The sequence below is a fragment of the Mirounga angustirostris genome, unplaced genomic scaffold (assembly GCF_029215605.1).
Source record: "Mirounga angustirostris isolate CCGP_5_RB_7025 unplaced genomic scaffold, mMirAng1.0.hap1 SCAF_8, whole genome shotgun sequence".
Classification (NCBI taxonomy): domain Eukaryota; kingdom Metazoa; phylum Chordata; class Mammalia; order Carnivora; family Phocidae; genus Mirounga; species Mirounga angustirostris.
In genome coordinates, this window is record NW_026991716.1 from 33,343,568 (window position 1) to 33,363,862 (window position 20,295).

Sequence of the window (20,295 nt, forward strand, 5' to 3'; positions counted from 1 at the left end):
CCACCCTTGCTTAGCTCTCTGTTAGTCATGGAGATAGAAGCTGGCTTGCCCAGCTGAATTGCTTTTGTCTCTTTCAAACTTTTACAGGAGAAGACCTCTAAACAGAGCACACATTTTACGTGAGCTTTTTCCTGTTTTCACCTACCTGCCATTTCCAAAAGATGCCTCTTTAAAAAAGTGCTTCCTTCTTCAACCGGAACCTATTGTGGGTAGTAAGGTAGGACATTTTGAGAGGACTTGGGTCTAGAATTCTCCTCTTTTGGCACCTGGGCTGATGTCATAATCCCTTCCTTCCCTGCATGTCAACTCAGAAGGTAAATTGAAGGGACACCCACATAATCTACAGTTCTCTCCACCTGTTGCTAGCCAGGAGACCTGCAGTGGCCCACCCTTCCACAAAGGCATGCTTACAGAAAGTCTCGTTACCTTGCAGATCTGTTTCCTGCCCTTGACACCTGAGGTCAAGCTACTTTTCTACATGAGGAAGTAAAATCCTGAAATTTAAAGGGACCCAAGGATGCAGTTAGTCTGACTTCCCCACCTCAAAGTAGACAGCAGGCAAGCTATAAATGAGCAGCCCATCTTACTCATTTTGTGGATAGGGCCACTGAGCTCCAGAGAGAGTGAATGATTTGCCCAAGGACACAGCAAGTTAATAGGAGGGCTTTTCACCCTGCCACCAACCCCCATTCCAGGTTACCTTTCCCCAGAAATAAACAAATGAGAAACTTCAGGTGGAGAACTGGAAAAGCAAAAAGCTTGAGAGGGTTGGGGATTAAAGGGTGGCCGGGATGTGCCTGAGGCAGGCAGACCAGTTTGGATAGCAACACTTAGTCCACGGCCAAGTACCCAGAGCCCCCATTTACCTCTCTGGGGCCAGTGGACTGAGTCAAGCTGTTCTATGTTGTGTCTTTTTACTTTTTTCTCTGAATTGCTCTCCTGTTGAGTCTCATTCCTGAGGAAGGTTTTTGAGTTTAGATTGGTTTGGAAGAATTACTAGGATGAAATTTCCCAAACTGTGACCCTTACCAACCTCGGGTTGTGTTTTCAACCTCCCAATACTATTGTTTGGCTCCAAATTTGCTGAATCGTGGTAAAGGAATTTCAAAGCCTATAAAAAACAATCATTTTGTCTAGAAGTAAGAACTTCTGTCTGCCAGCAGTAGGGTGGAGGTGCTGGGCTCTTGCCTCAGATTTTAAAGAAGTTTATTCTGCTGTCCCCGGCTAGAACTCAGGGCCCTAGTATGATTTCATCTTCATAATGATGATACAATTCTGGGCGAGAGCTTTTATCTTTATCTTGGTTTTCCCACTTGAATCTGAAGTTAATTTCACCAGTCTGCTTAACAGGAACACCGAGGATCCCAGCCAGAAGGTAAATACTAAGTTACTCAGACGCCTATCAGAGTCATCTTGTGGTTCTCAAGCATGTTTTGGGAAGGGGAGTGATCCAAATAGGCAAACATCCTGAGAATCTGGTTTCTTAGAGCATCTGCTCCCCGCCCTGGCCCAGGCTCTCCTTTCTCGACAGCCTCGTTACTCCACCCTGTTGTCCACATCCCTGGGCCCTAGAGCCCGGTAAAGTCATATGTCTGTGGGGCAGCCTTGGGATAGAAAATAAGCAGTGGGGATCCGATTGTAAGAGGCACTGGGGAAAGAGGTGAGGGGCTGGCTCCCAGGCCCACATCACCCAGTGCACAGGGTCGCCTGGGGCTGGCCTGCTCCATCCCGTTGTCTGTTTCTTCCCCTCCTGGGGGTAGAGGCACATGGTCCCACCCCCTCTCAGGCCTGGATGAAAAAGAGCTACATCCACTGGGTTTTGGTGTCCTGGGATTTCTTTAAGACTGCAGGTGTCAGGGCCTCTGCCAGTCAGTCATAAGCCACTAGTCCTCCTTAGTCCTTCTGTCACAACACTGGCAGTTGAATGGCTCTAGTGTTGCCATGGAAACAGCATCCTGGCCAGGAGCTGTGGGAGCAACAGAGACACCAGGGTTGGGGACAGGAGAAGATAGGGCCCAGACCAAAGCTCTGGAGGGACCCAGTGCTCTGGAGGGCAAACCAGGACGTGGCCCGGGGAGCTGGCCTTCAGACCCTTGTGTTATGTGGGCATAGAAAGGCTTTTCCTGGAGGAGACAGGGAAGAGAGGCCCTAAAGGTTTTCTCTCACCATCTAGGTTGGAAGAAAAGCCTGAGCAAGAACAGCCCGGCCTCTCCCTTTGTCCCTACTCCCTGCCCACCCCAAGACCAGGGTTCGCAGCGGACCTGGCACAGAGCGGGTTGCACTCTGTGCGTTGGTGGCGGTAGTCTGCCCTCCCAAGTGCAGTCGCTACTGTGGGGGCGCAGAGCCTGGCTGCCTTCTTAGGGTTCGAAATCTAAGGCCATTCTTACTGTCATTAGTTTTTCATCAGTAGTGTGATATATCTGTTCACCCAGGTCTTGCCCAGAAGTGTGAACTTGAACTTCCTGCTGTTCAGTTCTCCTCCAAACCCTGGCAGCAAGAAGTACTATTCCATGGAACATTGCCCAAAGGAAATGCAGGCCATCTATTTCTCTGAAAAGTCTGGATCCAACCAGACCCTTGGAAGATCATATACTTAGACCACTATGTGTTGGCCTCTCCTAGACGTCTGTTAAATTGTACGTAGATGATTTGCCTTCAGCCTCCTTTGGAGCTGTGGCTAGAAATAGCCGTGAATTATGAAGCTCGTGCTAGATCTGTGTTAGGGCTGGGGCTGAGGAAGTCTCCCACTAAATCACAGTGTCTCTTTAGGAGAACCCACAGAGAGATCTCAGTACCAGGAGATAGGGACACTGAGTCCCTGGTCTCAGTACCAGGAGATGCCAGGTTTAGGAGAAACTAGTTGGTTTTTGTCCTTTGGGCATAATTGTGAATTGTGTCATTGGTTCTCTTTTCCTTTTCGCTTAGGCTGCTAGAAAAGTCAGAGCCATATATATATTTTTGTATGTTCATCTCCCATGGCACTGGTTTTTATTTTGTTTCCCTTTCCTTCTCCCTTGTTTTTTTTCCTCCAGATGCATAGGATGCATGACCTGTTTATTGTTGGCAGCGGTGAGGCTGTGTTGCAGCTCATCCCCCCCGCCCAGTGCCAAAGACACTGCCAGTCGCTGGCGACACCGCTAGAGCCAGGGGACATTGGTAGGTGGGGCCCCGGGGGCAAGGTCAGCCGCAGGATCTGTGTAGTTTTCAACTCAGAAACGATTGTGAGAATTAAATACTGTCTTCACAAAGTTTCAATTAAGTAGAGTCAAAAATAGGCTTCTTTTATGGGCAGAGTCAATATTTATGCTTAGGTGGAACAATATGCTAAGGAGGAAACATAGCACAGAGAAATGCTTCCTTGTATATACATTTAGAATGCATGATGTGTCCATTGGTCTTAAAAGTTTCCAGTTAGAAGGCATTATGGGAAATGCTTAGAGCCATCCTTTATTTTTCAGATGAGGAGATTGAGACCCAGAGATGAGAGGTGACCATCCCAAGTTCCCATCAGCTAGGCAAAGCATTAAGCTTTACGTGTCCACTGCAACAGAGTCAGGCCGGGGTGGTACAGTTCTAGATTCGAGGAAATGCTTTTTCTGCCTGTTTTGCTCGTAAAACAGTGCAAGCAGTATGCAAGGGCAACAGCCCCGTGGGGAAGTATTACCTTCCGTGTGGGTCCCACAGCCGGGGGCCCGCCCCATAGTCATGACTCACCCTTGGCTCCATGATATCCCAACTGTGGCCTGTTCTGTGCATTATAGTCTAAAAGCCTATTCCAAAAAAGCAGGTTTGAATCAACTGCTGTCCGTAGCAATCAGTTTGACAGTAGAGTTTTCTTGGCAGAAGCAAATACCAAGTGTTACTATTGCCCTCTGTGTTTCTTCTGCCTCACGAAGCCTAGGGGAAGCCTAGCGTCCCTGACAGAGCCCAGGCTGATCTTCCCAACTGATTTCTTTTAATTTTACCTCTTCAGAAGACCCTGGTCGCTGGAAACCTTTCCCCTCATTTGGAAGTAGGGTCCGGACTGCGAACTCTGACAAGCTTTAATCCACAGTACATAATTTTTTTCAGTTTAGAAATGAAAATAATGCACAAATTAAGCATTAACTGATAATGGAGCACAGCTGGCCTGGCCCTTGGGAATTACTGCAAAAAAGAGGATTTTTGTGTAGAAATAGTTCTGAAGCTATTTTCCTGTAGTGGAGTGACCCTTCCATAAGGCAGGACTATTGCACGAGTCTGTGTGGCATTTGGGGTTGAGTGTATAGTGATGCTTGAAATAGTTTCTGTCTTCTGTTCTACAAATGCCTGACAGTTCAGACAACTGCAGAAACACCTCAGTTATCCAAAGTTTAGGTTTCTGGATCCCACAGACATCTAGAATGCCAGTTATAGAATTAAGGGGAGTAAATGGATGACTGGCAGTGATCAAAGGAGATTTGAGCATCAAAGCCTGGTGGGAATAGTGCAGAAAGCCTTAGATCCAAAGCATGATGATCACCTGCCATGCTCTGACTGGCTGGTTTGCTGACCAGAAGGAAAGGAGGCCTGTGGGCGGCAATGTCCGTGAAAGGCCAGCCACAGGACAGTGATGTGGGGAAGGATGGGGGCCTGACTAGAACAAGAGGAAGAGCGCAGGTCTGGGAGAAGAACGGGGTGGCGGGGTTGGGGAGGACAGCGGCTCCTGAAGCAGTGGCAGAAACAGAAGCCGTGGCTGCGGCTGCCACAGTTAAAGACGAGGACCAAGAGGACGTCTGCCTTCTTCGGCTCAGGTCATGATCTCGGGGTCCTGGGGTTGAGTCCTACATCGGGCTCCCTGCTCAGCGGGGAGTCTGCTTCTCCCTCTGCCCCTCCCGCCATCATGCTCTCTCTCTCTCTCTCTCAATAAATAAAGTCTTTAAAAATAAATAAATTAAGACAAGGACAGGAAGGCAGACCCTGACAGCAAAGGAGGATAATTCAGGGCTGCTTGTAGGACAGGTGGCAGCTCCAGCACCTCAGGGACCCTTAAGAATCACGCTGTGACAAGCAGGCTCTGTGGTTTTTGACAAAATAACATTGTCCTCTGAAGGCCAAGGGGAAGGGGACAGGGACACAGATCACCAGAAAACCCGTGGTGAGAGGCATTTTCAAGAACGATGTAGGGGTCAGGCCTCGGAGGCTGACGCTGGTGAGCCCACACGTGTGCGGTGATTGAAGAGTCACTGCCCAGAGTGACCTTTCTTGAGTCACCAAGTAGAGGTTAAATTCTGTTCAGTGCTCTCAGTTTAAAGAAAGGTAAGGTACATCATACTCCAGAGAATTTTCCATCAGGAGATTATTGAAGCGTTCAAGTTTTTAAAGCTTTTACGTTTACGCCACTTGTAATATAGGTCAGTGTTTCCTTAACCGTTCCTCAGATCACTGATGACCCTTGGGGATGGGAACAGGAGCCCCTTAGAAAGGCCCTTGGCAAATATGGCTGTTGGGTCAGTTGATTTTGTGAACTGCCTGTCTTGTCAATATATAGTGCACATTAGTGTACCGAAGGCTCCAGAAGCCTAGGTGGAACCTAGTGTTTCTCAGACTTCCTTGACCACGGAACCCATTTTCCTGGGACTATCTTGCGGGATGCTGCTGTTTGCAGAACACGATTTAGGACATGTTGGTTTGAGCTAATCGGGATGTTCTATAATGAGATGGTATTAGAGATCACATTAGGGGAATTGGATGGGGGGGGTCCTACTCCCCCTCGGAACTTGTCCTGTCTTCTTGCTGATAAAGATGACACGGGCCTGAGAATTGATGCCCAGCTCCAGCCTCATCTGGAGCATCCTGCCTTTGTACACCTGTTGAACTGGGTCCTCGTTCCCCAGGCTAGTGGTGGTAATGAGGCGCTTTGGTTCACAGTGGCTCCTGCTGGATGTCAGGTTACACAGAAGCCTGAGAACTGGGGCTGTTTATGCGAGGCAGACCTGCCTTGTTCCTGCCCACAGGTGTGCCCCGTCCCTGACATTCACCTGCTGTCCTGTTGCTCTTTCCCTTCAAGGCTATGCCAGCGCCGCCCACTGGAAGGTCTACGTGATAGCCAGAGGGGTCCAGCCTTTGGTCGTCTGTGATGGAACCACCCTCTCAGAACTATAGGAAACAAGAACTGTACAGAGGAACAACTTAGAGAGCTGAAGACCAGACTGAAAGGGGAGAAATAAAAACAATGAACCGCTTCCCAAGGCTACCTAGTCACCTGCCCTCTGCATGCATGTATGAGCCAGCCGTATGCTGGAGGCCGTGGCCACAGCCTGGCCCTCCCAGCTCTTCCAGCCTATAGCTGCTTGGCCAGGACTTTGCCAGTACCTGCCTGTGAGAGACTGGGCTCTTCCATCTTCCACACCTTTTGGAACCGCAGCCTCAAGGCTGCCCCTCAGGCAGGAAACGGGATTGGTGCCTTCCCTTTCTCGCACAGTCTGATCCCCTCTGCCGGCTCCCTGGCCACAGAGAGGGCAGCCCGCAAGTCCTGACGTCAGAGCCATCCCTTACCAGGTGAGCCTGCTTGTCCTGTCTTCCTGGCCACACCAGCCTGTACTTCTGTGGAAAGCCATGCCTGATTAAAGAAGTCATTGCAGTTTCCCCAGCAGGATGGAATCTAGAAGCCAGTGAAACAGGATTAAATAATCTCATTGCACTCGAGAAAGGCACTGCTTTCCCCAGTGTCCATGACTCGGGAGTCTCAGTGATGCCAGGGTGGAGTCTGATTGTAATGGAAATAGTAATTTCTAAGGTAATACTTCCCTCCATTTGATCAGGGTCTTATGCCCCCCGCTCCCTTCCCTTCTCGCTTGCCTATCTGGATGGTTTCTCAGAAATTGGACTCCCAGTCCCCCCCTCCCTGGCTGGTCCAGAGCCCTTTACTGCTGAGGCAGCACAGTTTCTGTCAACTGGGTTGCGTTTACCAAGTGTCTTCAGAGGGGATGAGTTAGAGCGCTGGCCTGGGGAGAGGGTGCCTCCCCGGGTTTGATCTTTAGGGTCCAGCTTTCTGCAGGGAAGATGTTTTACAGCTGTGTCAAGCTGATGTTGTAATGTGGTTGGGGAAGGAACTCCAGACCCAACGTGTTTGCCAGCTGGGTGTGCGACTCTGGGATCTTCGGTCTTAAAATGATTTCTCTCTTTGTACTAGGAAACAAGGTGAGGTATTTTTATTGTTCGTAAAAATATAAAGGTATGTTCTTTCAGTTGGGTGATTCCCTGTGGTCATTGTTTTCTCCAAGTGCTTTTAATATGTATTAATCAAGTGGTATAAATAAGGATACTTTTCTTCCTCTTTTTTCCTCCCCCTTTATTCCTTTATTGAGGCTGCTAGATACCTGGCCTCTAGTCATGCTGTCACCAAGCTGAAGAAAAAAACCCGACTGTGGCCCCTGGTTCTGAATCTCAGAAATCAGATGAGTACAGGTGTCCATGGCAGAGTGAATGGACCAGAGGCAGACAGTGGCGAGAGAAGGAGGTGTGACTCCTTGCAGGGTCCTTCCTCTGCGTCCTTGGAGGTGTCCTTGTACCTTATCCCTGAGCCCTCCCTTAGCACATCTCCCGAGCAGGAGCAGCCGTGGGGATCATAGAGGCACTGAAAGACTTGCTTTGTGAGCCTGTAAAGGACAAGAATGGTTCACAGAGCTCAGGGTGGAAATAATCGGCCTCCATGGACTTGAATGAAATTAGGATAAACGGTACCTGAGGGAATTTTTCCTTAAACAAGTCTGCGCCTTATGTGGGTTAATACAGGAAAAACAAAATTTTTTGTACATATAAAAGTCATGCTGCTGAGCAATTATGATTTAAGAGGTCTTATTTCAGAGGGATCATTTCAAGGCCAGCTTTGTGCAAGCTTTTCGAGCCTTTGCAGTGTCCTTACCCCTGCTGTGCATGGAGAAGGATTATATGTAAACAAGTTCCTTAGAGTTTTCTTCAGTTGGGCCCTTTGGGTTAACAAAAGAGGGTTTCTTAGAAGGAAAAGAAACTGTTTTGATGATTGAGATTTCTGTTTTGTCTTTATGAATTACCCTGTGTTCCTTCCCCATTTCACTCCTGCCCTTCTCACCTTAAATGTTCATAAAATATCCACTTCAGCTCAAAACTGAAAACTGAGAAACCCTTGGCATGTGTTGCTGTTCTGAGGCATCTCCTGGAAAGTCCCCTAAGCCCCTGAGCTGTCTACAATGCAACAAAAAAATGGTGTGGCCGCAAAGAAACAGATTTTCGTGCATTTCCTAAGCTTAAAATCTATCCTGTTCAGAATTGAAGGTCAATTTCTGTTAAGGGAGAAATTTTCCAAAGAGAGTTTTCAGCTCTTAATTACTGGATACGTAGAAGTAATTTGCCTTCTTCTGAAGGCAATTCTGATAAGCAGAACACAGGAATGGCTTCCCTCAGGAATGGCCTGGATTGGCAGCCCGAGACTTTGTGTGAGGGTGCTGCTCACCCAGCTCTCATGGGAGCAGCAGAAGTCCCTCCGCATGACCCTGTGTGCAAAAGAGGGTCATCAAGATGAGGAGGAAGGGTTGGGGGACATGGTGGGACTACCTAACCAACCCCCCACCTCCACCACAAGAAGAACAAAATGCTCACAAGTTTTCGAGTGTTTACGAAGAGGTGACATGGTGGTGACCTCCACACGTGGGTTAGGTTCACTTTTCTTGTAGGCACCCAGAGTAGAGACTTGTATCCCCAGCTCTCTCTGGGGAGAAAGGCTGCTTTGGCACCAGTTTGAAACATTTATGTCCAGATGCCCTGACGTCAGCAGGGGCCAAGTATTGACAAGACATTACACCTGTTCAGGCAGAACTTATCCTCTCCCCACACTCAATTTTCTTAGGGAAGGGAGGGAGTCAAATATTATGGTTTATGAACATAGAATCTAGGGTCGCCTGGCTGGCTCAATCAGTGGAGCATGCCACTCTTGATCTCAGGGCTTGTAAGTGTGAGCCCCATGTTGGGTGAAGAGATTACATAACAATAAAATCTTAAAAAAACAAATACACAGAATCTACTTATTTTGTGAAGAACAAAACAGTTTAAGAAATGGGCAGATTTGGACTCATTTTCTGAGGGAAAGAATAGTAACATTTGTCCAGTCCATTCTAAGAGGGCCTCAATCTCCGTGATCTCCTTTAATCGTTACTCAGTCCTGTCAAGTAGGTGTTAGATCCTCATTTTACAGGAAACATTTTACAGGGCTTAGAACAGTTAACTGCAGGTCAGTAGGTAGTTGGTTGTGCAGCACATTGTTTCCCTGCCTCAGCACAGTGTGGTGCCCGAGAGCGAAGCTGTGGGTTTAATTGCCTGGGGCGTGTCTGCACTGGGTCAGGAGGACCTCGGGAGAGGGTCAGCAAGCCAGGAACTCTTCAGGGTTTGTTTTCAAGATTGTTTTGGACAGAAACGGAACAGGAGAGAATCTAACCAGATGACTTTTATAAAAATCTTTCACTTTCTCCCTCCCCATTTGAAAGCTCTTTAAGAGTGAGCGTGGCTGGAACACAACTGTGTCCAGCCATTTTCCCATCACACACGTTTCCAGATGTGTGACCAGAAGAGGGACTCTGCCCAGTTCCAGTTGTGGCTCCCTTTAGAGTTTACCTCACTTGTTTGTCAGCTCTCCATTTTCTCGTCCCTTCTTCCCAAATCCAGCATAGACCTCTGTGTAGGAGCAATTTGTTTTTAAAAACTCTCAGTCTCCTTCGCTGCAGGTAATGGCCTCACTCATTTTAATATAGTGTGGGATGAGAGTTTGCTCCTTAACCAGTGGCTTCCATAATGAACATTCAAAACCCCAAAGCAAATGTTCACTTCTTACCTAATCCTTGCCCACAGGAGAAGGCCAAGTTGTAGGGGAAAGAGCCAAAGCTGTCTGGTTACATGGAGAGAAGTGATCATGACTACCTCTTGAGAATCAGTTCTTAATCAGAGGGGTCCTTTAGGCTTTTGAGCTCTCCTAGTGATGGAGGAGAAACTCCTGAGTTCACGAGTTCACACTCATTAACTTACAGTGGTGACCCATCACCCACTAAAATTAGAAGAAGGAAAGCAATGTGGGATGTGCTTTAAATGGTGTTTCTCCCCTTTTTTTAAGTTTAAATTTTAGTTAACATACAGTGCAATATTGGTTTAAATGGCGTTTTAGATTGAGATTCTCTCTGTTCAGAGCTATGCATGTTGTACACAGCGCCGATGGGTGTCTGGGCCAGGAGGCTGGAAGGTGCCAGTGCTTATGGGGATAGCCCTGTAGCAAATGAAAAATGGGAGGCTCTAGGAATACGCTGTGTCGCCATCAGCATCTCCCTGGCCTCCTCAGCCCCAGCCTCCTGATATCTAGTGGCTTCTTCCACAAAAGCATCTCCCAAGAAGACAGACAGGTGCTCCCCTGTTTGCACCACACCCAGGTCGGCCCACCCTTGGACACAGTATGGTTTTATGCACTGGCCTTTGTGAGAAACCGTCCAGCCAGCTTGTCTCTTGTCCAGGCCCCTTAGTGTCTGGTTTCCCTGCCCTGCATAATTTAAGCATTAGAGCTAAATACATCTGTCATTTTCCTCTCTCCGGAGACTGGGAAATGTCTAGAGCTTTTCAGAAGAGTGGAGAGAAGAAATGTTATGTAACTCCTAGTGGAGGCCTGGAACCGTCCAGACATGGTGGGGCTGGGGCTGACCCGGAGACCATTTCCCCTCCACTTAGTGCGTCTGTCAGTCGGCAGCATGGATCCAAGCATGAGCCCCAGCTGCAGGCACCTGAGCAGAGAAGGGAAACCAGTCTAGAGTTTCAAACAGAAACTGGGCAGTCAGGCCATCAGCTGTGCCAAGCTTAGTTAACCTCATTTCCTCACAACAGCTCTGTGGGGTAGGTGAGGTCATCCTGTGAAGCCACTTTTACTCAAAGATCAGCCGTGTCCCAGCCTCCAAATTCCAGCTCCTCAGGACACTTTTGGCCCTTTCAGAAACAAACTCTCTCTTATCCACAAGAATTTGTGACAGGATCAGACAGACACATGGCATTCCCAAGAACCCCTAGTCTCATCATGACTGGCAACTTCCCCCCCCCCCAACTTGTTGCCATAGTGTCCCCCTCAGAAACATGTTGGCTGTGGTCTCTCTCCCTCCCTCCTTTGGAAGGATCAGTAACAGACGCCTAGGCTGGGGGAGCAGACTGGAGGGGCTGAGCTAAGCCAGCAGCTAATGCTCAGCTTCTTCCCCACCCTCGTCAGGGACAGGCGTTGGGACAGCTGCCGTGCATCTTCAAGGGAACCAGGGAAGGTTCCAGTAGGCCGAGGGAGACAGACACCGGTCCCAACCACGCATGCTCCAGATGGTATGCGCTGTTCTAATACGTGTTCGGTGCAGAATGTTGACGATAACTTAATGTACTGCAAACTTGTAAAGACTTCGCCATGTAAAGAATGTATGTAAATGAAAGTTTTTACTTTTGCAATTAAAAGTGTGTATGATGGTTGATAAGAACTTTGCTATACTTGGTGTCATTCTTAAATTTCCAGATTTCTCTTCCCCCATAACTCAAGAGACCTCTAACCACATCGTACTCATTAGGCAGCCCTGAGGGGCCTTCGGGGGCCTCCTGGTCACCTGTCCCCACTGGCCCTGTTCTCTCTCACATTCTCTCCCAGCTTTCCCAGATTCCTCTTTTCTCCCCATCCCTGCACTTTGCCTAGAATCCGATGAGACCCTTGTTGCCTTTTTCTGTCTCCCCAGCTGGCTGCACATTGTCCAGATGCCATCACGGTGTCACCTCCCCTGTGGATGTCCTCGGTTCTCCTGGGAGGTCAGCCAGGCCCCTTACTGGCCCACGGGAGCTAGCTGCCACTGATCAGGGCCACACTCGGCACTCAGTTAACCCAGTGCAGGTTTGAGTTAAGTCATTTTGCTGTGTTCATATTTTTTTGGTAATTTCTTTTTTATCTACACACAAGTTTTATATAAATGTATAAATAGAACTATTTCTTGGTGCGCCTGGGTGGCGCAGTCAGTTGAGTGTCCGAGTCTTGGTTTCGGCTCAGGTCTGATCTCCGGGTCGTGGGATTGAGTTTCACATCAGACTCCACGCTCAGTACAGAGTCTACTTGAAATCCTCTCTCCCTCTGCCCCTCCCACTCATGCTCGCTCTGTCTCTTTCTCTCTAAAATAAATAAATCTTAAAAAAAAAAACAACCTTATTTCTTACATGCTGCTTAGTGTCCTGTCTTACTTTCCTGCGTTTCTTTTTGCAGACTTTTCCCTCTTCCACATTGCTTACTCCCTTCCTGTGTGTCTTTCCACGGTCTCCTCCATGCTCTCTAATCATAATCATAAATCAAGATTTTTGTCATTGCTTTATCAAAAATGCTGTCATATTACAGGCACTCATTTGTTGCTTTGCTTACTCAGTATGTCCCAGAGTTCTCTTCAAGTCAGCTGGCGTAGCTCTAATCCTTTTTAATGGCTGATATTCCATGGTGTGGATATGCCATTTATTTCACTGTTCTCTTATTGAGGCTAAGTCACATCCTGCTCAATGATTATTGGATTATTAGTCAAGAAGTTTGGAGTTAGTTTTAAAAATACTTGTTTTGGGACACCTGGGTGGCTCAGTCAGTTAAGCGTCTGCCTTCTGCTCAGGTCATGATCCCAGGGTCATGGGATCAAGTCCCACGTCGGGCTCCCTGCTCAGTGGGGAGTCTGCTTCTCCCTCTGCCTGTCCCTCCCCCTGCTTGTGTTCGTTCTCTCTCTCTCTCTGAAAAATCTTATAAATAAAAATAAAAATACTTGTTTTTACAAAATGTATATTCATCCTTCTTTGCTCCAGCTAATATATGTTCTTCAAAAATTCAAAAATCATCCCATCCCATGGTGCTATTCACTTACCTTTTTGAAAGGTGGACTTCAACAAGAAAAAAGGGAGGAGGGCTTGATTCCATGTGAAAAGGTGGCAAAATCACTACTTTTCAGTCCCCTTCTCTCTCTGTAGCACTTGGCTTCTGTGAGACTCACTATTCCCTTCCTGAAACTCCTCTTTTCCACTTCTGTCTCCTTTGTAGTATTTTCTTCTGCCTGTCTCCAAAACATTGGTCTCCCCTACCCGTCCTGCCTTGGGCTCTCTTCTTTTCTCTCTCCCTGGGAGAAACACTCTCCCTGCAAGATCTCAGTCCTGTGTTGTCCTCTCCACCCGGGGCCAAGTCACCTCCAACCTATGCACACAGCCCACACTTCTCGCCTGAGCCCTAGTTTGTACACCCGAGTGTCACGAGCTCATTCCACCCGTTCTCTCCAGAAGCACCTCTAGTTCCTGCCATGACTGTGGCAGCCTCGGAGGGCTCTTGTCTTTTCTCTCAGCCTCTGCTGATCAGGACCAAACTCTGGAGAGTTCTGTCTCCTTGTTGCATATCCAGCCCCACCGCCACTGTCTCAGGTTAGAACCTCACAGTTCCACTCCTATCTCGACTCCGCCAGTAGTTGCTTGTTTCCCAAGCACACCCCACCCTCTCCATTCCCCATCCACAGAGCTGCTACAGTGCCCTTGTTAAGGCATGTGCCCCCTTCCTTGCTCAGCACTCCTCAGTGACTCCATTACCCACAGGACACGTGCTGGTCATCCCCTCCAGCCTCGTTCCACTCCTCCTTCACTGTGCCTCACTTCTACTGAACCATCTCTAATTCCTAGAAACATCTAGGCTGGTTTTTCTTCTTTTTAACCACAAAACTTTATTTTTTTAGAGCACTTTTAGGTTCACAGCAAAATTGAGCAGAAAGAGTTCCTATACACCTTCTGTCTGGCCCCGTACCCCCACCCCACCAACACAACCTCCCCCACTACCGGCCAGAGTGGTACATTTGTTAGAATCGATGAACCTACGTTGATACATCTTTGTCACCCAAAGTCCATAGTTTACATTAGGGTTCTCTTGGTGTTATACATTCTATGGGTTTGGACAAATGGATAATTACATTCATCCATCACTACAGTATCACACAGAATAGTTTCATTGCCAGAGGATTTCAAAATCCTCTAGGCTCTGCCTATTCATGCTCCCTCCCTGCTAACCCTTGGCAACCACTGGTTTTTTGCTGTCTCCATAGTTCTTCCTTCTCCAGGATGTCAGATAGTTGGATTTATACGGTACGTAGCCTTTCCAAATTGGTTTCTTTCACTTAGTAATATGCATTTAAGGTTCCTCCATGTCTTTTCATGACTTGATAGCTCACTTCTTTTTAGTGCTGAACGATTCTCCATTGTCTGGATATACCACAGTTTATTTATCCATTCACCTACTGAAGGACATCTCAGTTGCTTCGGAGATTTGGCAATTATGAATAAAGCTGCTGTAAACATCTGTGTGCATCTTTTCACATGGACATAGTTTTCAATTCTGTTGGCTAAATACCCAAAGAAGCATGACTGATGGATCATATGGTAAGAGTAATGTTTAGTTTTATAGGAAACTGCCAAATTTTCCAAAATGGCTGTACCATTTTGTATTCCCACCAGTAATGAATGAGAGTTCCTGTTACACCATACCCTCACCAGCCTTCGGTATTGTCAGTGTTCTAGATTTGGGCCTTTCTAATAGTTGTATAGTGAAATCTCATTGTTGCCTTAATTTACGATTCCCTGTGACATGATGTTGAACATTGTTTCGTATGTTTACTTGCCGTCTGTGTAGCTTCTTCGCTGAGGTGCCATTCAGGTCTTTGGCCCACCTTGTAATCAGGTTGTTAGTTTTCTTATTGTTGAGTTTTAAAGAGTTCTTTGTGTATTTTGGATAACAGCCATTCGTTCATTCATTCATTCATGTAGGCTCTATGCCCAGAGTGGAGCCCAATGCAGGGCTTGAACTCATGACCCTGAGATCAAGACCCGAGCTGATATCAAGAGTCAGATGTTTAACCAACTGAGCCACCCAGGCACCCCCAGATGTATCTTTTAGAAACAGTTTCTCCCACTCAGTGGTTTGTCTGCATTCTCTTGACATTGCCTCTCGGTACTACAGAAGTTTTACATTTTAGTAAAGTCCCGCTTCTCAGTTGTGTCTTTCATGGATCATACCTCTAGCATTGTACACAGAGTCCTCACCATACCCTAGGTCATCTAGATTTTCTTATATGTTATCTTGTAGGAGATGTATAGTTCTGTGTTTTACATTTAGGTAGGATCTGATTTTTATGAAGGGTGTAAGGTCTGTGTCTAGATTCCTTTTTTTTTGCATGTGGATGTCCAGTTATTTCAACACCATTTTTTGAGAAAATCGTCCTCACTTTCTTGTATTGTCTTTGCTCCTTTGTCGAAGACCGGCTGCCTGTATTCATATGGGTCTATTTCTCGCTTCTCTATTGATTCTGTTGGTCGTTTGTCTTAGTCTTTTGCCAATACCGCACTGTTTTGATTACTGAAGCTTTATACTGAGTCTTGAAGTTGGATGATATCAGTTTTCGACTTTGTTCTTCTCCTTCAATACTGTGTTGGTGATTCTGGATCCTTTGCCTCTCCATATAAACTTCAGAATCAGGGGCACCTGGCGGGCTCAGTCGGCAAAGCATGCAACTCTTGGTCTTGGGGTTGCGGGTTCGAGCCCCACGCTGGGTGTAGAGATTACTTTTAAAAAAGTCTTAACAAAAGAAAACTTTAGAATCAATTTGCCTATATCCACAAAATAACTTGCTGAAATTCTGGTTGGGGTTGTGTGGAATCTGTAGATCAAGTTGCATCCAGGTTGCTGTTAGTTCGAAGTTGTAAGTCCTATCCCATGATACTATTTGTGAACTTCGGTATGTCCTTTCTTTTGCTCAGTTTGAAGTCCAGCTTATTAGTGCACATTCCTCCAACATGACACATGTCCTTTAGGCTTTCTTATTAAGTCCAACTGACAAGCCTCCAGACACCATGTTGAAGACATATTTCACACTTATTTTTTCCAGAACAATGACTTTATTATTTTTGTCAAAGTGATACATTCTTCTTATAAAGAATTGAAGATAATTCATGTGATCTTATGAAAATCTCCACCCAGGGATAATTAATAACATTAGATGAACAGTATATGAGGCATCCCTAGGATGCTTCTAGCTAGGTGAGATAGAAATGCTTTTATTAAAATGGAACTAATCATGCTATTTAAAGAATAAAAGAAAGCAATTTTATGTGAATCTAACAGAAGAAACAAGAAACCGAAGTAGGCATTTCTTCCCCACAGAAAAAATGTCAGTTCCTAAAAGATCTCTCTGAGGTTAAGATTATGAGAAACCTCAAGAAACTAGAATGATTCTTAATAAGGTTTTCTAACGTCAGGCCCCACACTCAGCAGGAAGTCTGCTTGAGGATTCTCTCCCTCTCCCTCTCACCCTCCCCCTGCTCACATGTGTACTCTGTTTCTCTCTAAAAATAAATAAGTAAAATCTTTAAAAATAAGTTTCTCTTTTTCGATGGCATGGTTCAAGGCTCTGAAGATGAGCAAATCGCTTGCTCTTTCTCTCACCTTATCTCTTCCTCTGCTTCTCAATTTGTGTTAATCTGTATGTATATTGATATTCTCAAAACCCATGCATTGCCTTCTGCTGTGAAACCATAATTCTCAAAGTTACGTAGCCCTCATCTTATAGTTAAGCTGATTTGTGACTCACTCGTAATACTTTCACCACCACTTTTCACCCCTGAATTGTTTTCAGACTCTTACTTGGCTGAATTTCATCAAAGTTCCTCAAGCATGGCTCATGAACGCTGTTACCTTCTGTGTTTGAGAATGTTTCTGCGGTTTTTATACTTGAATGCAACTTGGCTGAGTAAAACATTCTTGCATCACACTTCCTTTTGCTCAGAACTTTGGGTACATCACATTGTCATGTGGCAGCATTGACTGTTGGTAGGGACAAGACGGGCCAGCCTCAGAGTCCCCCTTAAAATGAAGGCGATTTTCTTCTGCCTTTTTTTTTTTTTGGTCTGCCTGAAGAATTCCATCTTTCTGGTTCTTTATCAGTTTTTCCTGGACTAAAGTGTGCTCTTTTGAGTTGCATTTCCATTCTTTTGTGGAAAAATGCCTTATATTTTCTTTCTTTTTTTTCTTCCATTTTTATTGAGAAATAATTGACCCAAGTCACTGTATAAATTTAAGGTGTCCAGCATGATGGTTTGATTTACAGATATTGTGAAATGATTACTACAGTAGGTTTAGTTCACATCTGTCATCTCGTATAGATACAATAAAAAGGAAAAAAAATTTCTCCTTGTGATGAGAACTCTTCAGGTCTAGTCTCTACACAGCTTATATGTTCTTTATGAATACTTTTTCTTTTCCATTTGTGGGGTTTTCTGTTTCAGATGCTGTGTTTATTCCTTTGTTTCATGACCTTGATCTTTTACAACTATGGTGTTCTCTCTGTTTAATACTTACCTTTTTTCTCATTTCCCATAATTCTCTCAAGCCTCCCCTCTAGATCAATTTATTTTTTCAGCCATATCCACTTGTTATTTCTGATGCATTAGTTTTATGAAAGTGCTCTCAGTTTGTTCTCTTACCTCATTCTGTCATTTCATCTTTGCTTACTTTCTTGAAATCATGTTGTTATTTAATTTTTCTATAGTTCAGCATGCTTTAGGGAATTTTTTTCTGTTCTTTAGATGACGTTTTCTTCTAGACTTGGTTTTCATCAGTTATATATGCGTGTTCCTCTCTTTCATTTTTTTCCCATATATTTGTATAGCTACCATACCATTTTTCTCAATGTCTTGTGCGTAATGTGGCTGCTCGGGCCAGGTCTTTTGTTTGTACCCTCTGGGTATATTCTCAATTCCAACAGCATCTGTGCCCACCACTAAAATTTAACAAATGTTAACATTTTTATCATATTAACCAAGTATTGATTTACACAACCATTTAGTACTCGCTACAAAAGCCCCATTTTTGCTCTTTCATAACTGAGGACTCTCCTCACCAGGTAGAGCTGAGACTCTCTCTCCTTCCCTTCCTGACCTCAAGTTTTCTTCACTCTGTTCTAATCAGGAACTCATATTTTCTTATCTACCATATTCCATTTTCTCTTGTTTAAAAAGAAAAAAAAGAATCTTGGGGCACCTGGGTGGCTCAGTTCATTAAGCAACTGCCTTCGGCTCAGGTCATGATCCCAGGGTCCTGGGATGGAGCCCACATTGGGCTCCCTGCTCAGCAGCGGTCTGCCTCCCCCTCTCCCTCTGCCCCTCACCTGTGTGCACTCTCTCACTGTCTCAAATAAATAAATAAAATTTTTAAAAATCTTATTTTCCACCACCCCCCCAAGGGAAAGTATTGAAACTATGCTAACAAAAATCTAGTAAATATAAGAAAATACAGCAGGCATACTTAAGTTCCCGTGTGATGTGTCTCCAAAAGAGAAGTGTGAGCCCATGAACAAGCATTCCTGTTTATATGCGTCAGTCTCTTGGCAGTGCCCAGGGAAGCACCCATTTCAGGGCCTCCAGTGCAGTGACGCTGGGAGCTGAGGGCCAGGGCAACGCTGTGGTTGGTCCTCCCACCTCCAGTTTCCTTTTTAGGCCTCCAGGAAGCCAGCTATGACTGCCCCTCACTCCTGGCGAACGCTGGCCTTACCCACACACGTTGCCATTGCACAGCTGCGTCCACACTAAGCTGCGAGGGACGTGTGGACAGCTGGGAACGGAGTGGATGGGAATCACCTGCAAAAACCAGGCTGTGAGCTCCCTGAGGGCAGGCTCTTCATGAGCATTTCCTCACGGATGCTGCAGAGTGAGAACCTCTCCCAGAGAAGGTGAGACCTGAGCAAGGCTCTCCCAGGTATTAATGGACTTCAGTATGTGAAGGAGGGGCAGGAAGATGGACATTTCCAGCAGGAGAAGATGGGAGCCTGACATGGAAAATGAAGGCACAGGGGCGCCTAGGTGGCTCAGTTGTTAAGCGTCTGCCTTCGGCTCAGGTCATGGTCCCAGGGTCCTGGGATAGAGCCCCACATTGGGCTCCCTGCTCCGTGGGAAGCCTGCTTCTCCCTCTCCCACTCCCCCTGCTTGTGTTCCCTCTCTCGCTGTATCTCTCTCTGTCAAATAAATAAAATCTTAAAAAAAAAAAAAGAAAATGAAGGCACAGAGGTGGGAACACCACGATGTGTGCAGGGGATTGGAACGAGGTTGGCAAACACAGGGCGTCATAGGGTAGGCCAGGTCGTGGTGGCCTGGGTCCAAGCAGAGGAGTTGAGCTCAGATGCGACAGGCGGTAGGAGCCATTGGGTTCCTGAGAAGGAAAGACACATGTGAAGGGGGTGTTTGAGAATCATCAGCCTTTGATTTACTTTCGGCTTTGATTTTTACTTTGATTTACAATTGGCTATTTAAACTTCAATTAATCAAGGGGCGCCTGGGTGGCTCAGATGGTTAAGTGTCTGCCTTCGGCTCAGGTCATGATCCTGGGGTCCTGGGATCACGCCCCACATCGGGCTCCTGGCTCAGCGAGGAGCCTGCTTCTCCCTCTCCCTCTGCCTCTCTCCCTGCTCATGCTTTCTCTCTCTCTCTCTCTCTCTCTATCTCTGTGTCTCAAATGAATAAATAAAATCTTTAAAAAAAAATTAAACTTCAATTAATTAAAATAAAACATGAAGTTCTTTAATCACACTGGGTACATTTCAAGTGCTTGATAACCATACGCTCTTAGTGGCCACCATTTTGAACAGTGCAGATAATGAACAGGTCCACAGAGTTCCTTCAGACAGTGCTAATGTTTTAAAACATACAAACTAGTTTTACACGTTGTGTGGATACGGAGTGCTTAGTAAAAGTACAATGGAAATCATGCAAATATCAAACAACACATTCAGACCAAGGTTACATCTAGAAAGGTGAGAATGCTTGGCGTCCAGAGAAGGGATGCTGGGGGCCTCCATGTTTTATCTCTGAAGCCAGATATTATTATCTATATTATTATCTATACTTTATTTTATTATCTTTTCTATTACCCAAACGTGGGTAGTGGTTACTGTGTTGGATAGCCTGGGTCAGATCCTGCTAAAACTTGTTTTTCTCTTTTTCTTTCTTTCTTTCTTTCTCTCTTTTTTTCTCTCTCTCCCCCTCCCTCCCTTCCTTCCTTCCATCTTTATTATCTTTTTTATTATCTATACTTTATATTTTTATATCTATACTTTTATCTATGCTTTTTTATTATCTATACTTTTAGTCTTTTACTATGACCACTTCATAGTAAAACATTTTTTTTAAAGATTTATTTTTTTATTTTAGAGAGAGAGAGAGAAGCAGGGAGGGGCAGAGGGAAAGAATGTCAAGCAGACTCCTCAC

At 45.8% G+C, this 20,295-nt stretch overlaps 1 protein-coding gene across 4 annotated transcripts in view; it reads left to right on the forward strand.

Moving 5' to 3' along the window:
• CUNH6orf89 (chromosome unknown C6orf89 homolog) overlaps positions 1-19,889 on the forward strand; it is a 46,650-nt gene extending 26,761 nt beyond the window's left edge. For 3 of the 4 annotated variants that reach the window (XM_064597543.1, XM_064597544.1, XM_045866807.3), the window contains 3 exons: positions 88-217; positions 3,033-3,156; positions 6,029-7,972. In XM_064597543.1, coding sequence (XP_064453613.1) covers positions 88-217; positions 3,033-3,156; positions 6,029-6,123 — 349 coding nt within the window. In that variant the 3' untranslated portion in view covers positions 6,124-7,972. Of the gene's footprint in view, positions 1-87; positions 218-3,032; positions 3,157-6,028; positions 7,973-11,729 lie in introns of those variants that run through there. The other variant, XR_010413613.1, reaches the window with a different exon arrangement.
• Positions 19,890-20,295: the final 406 nt, after the last annotated feature.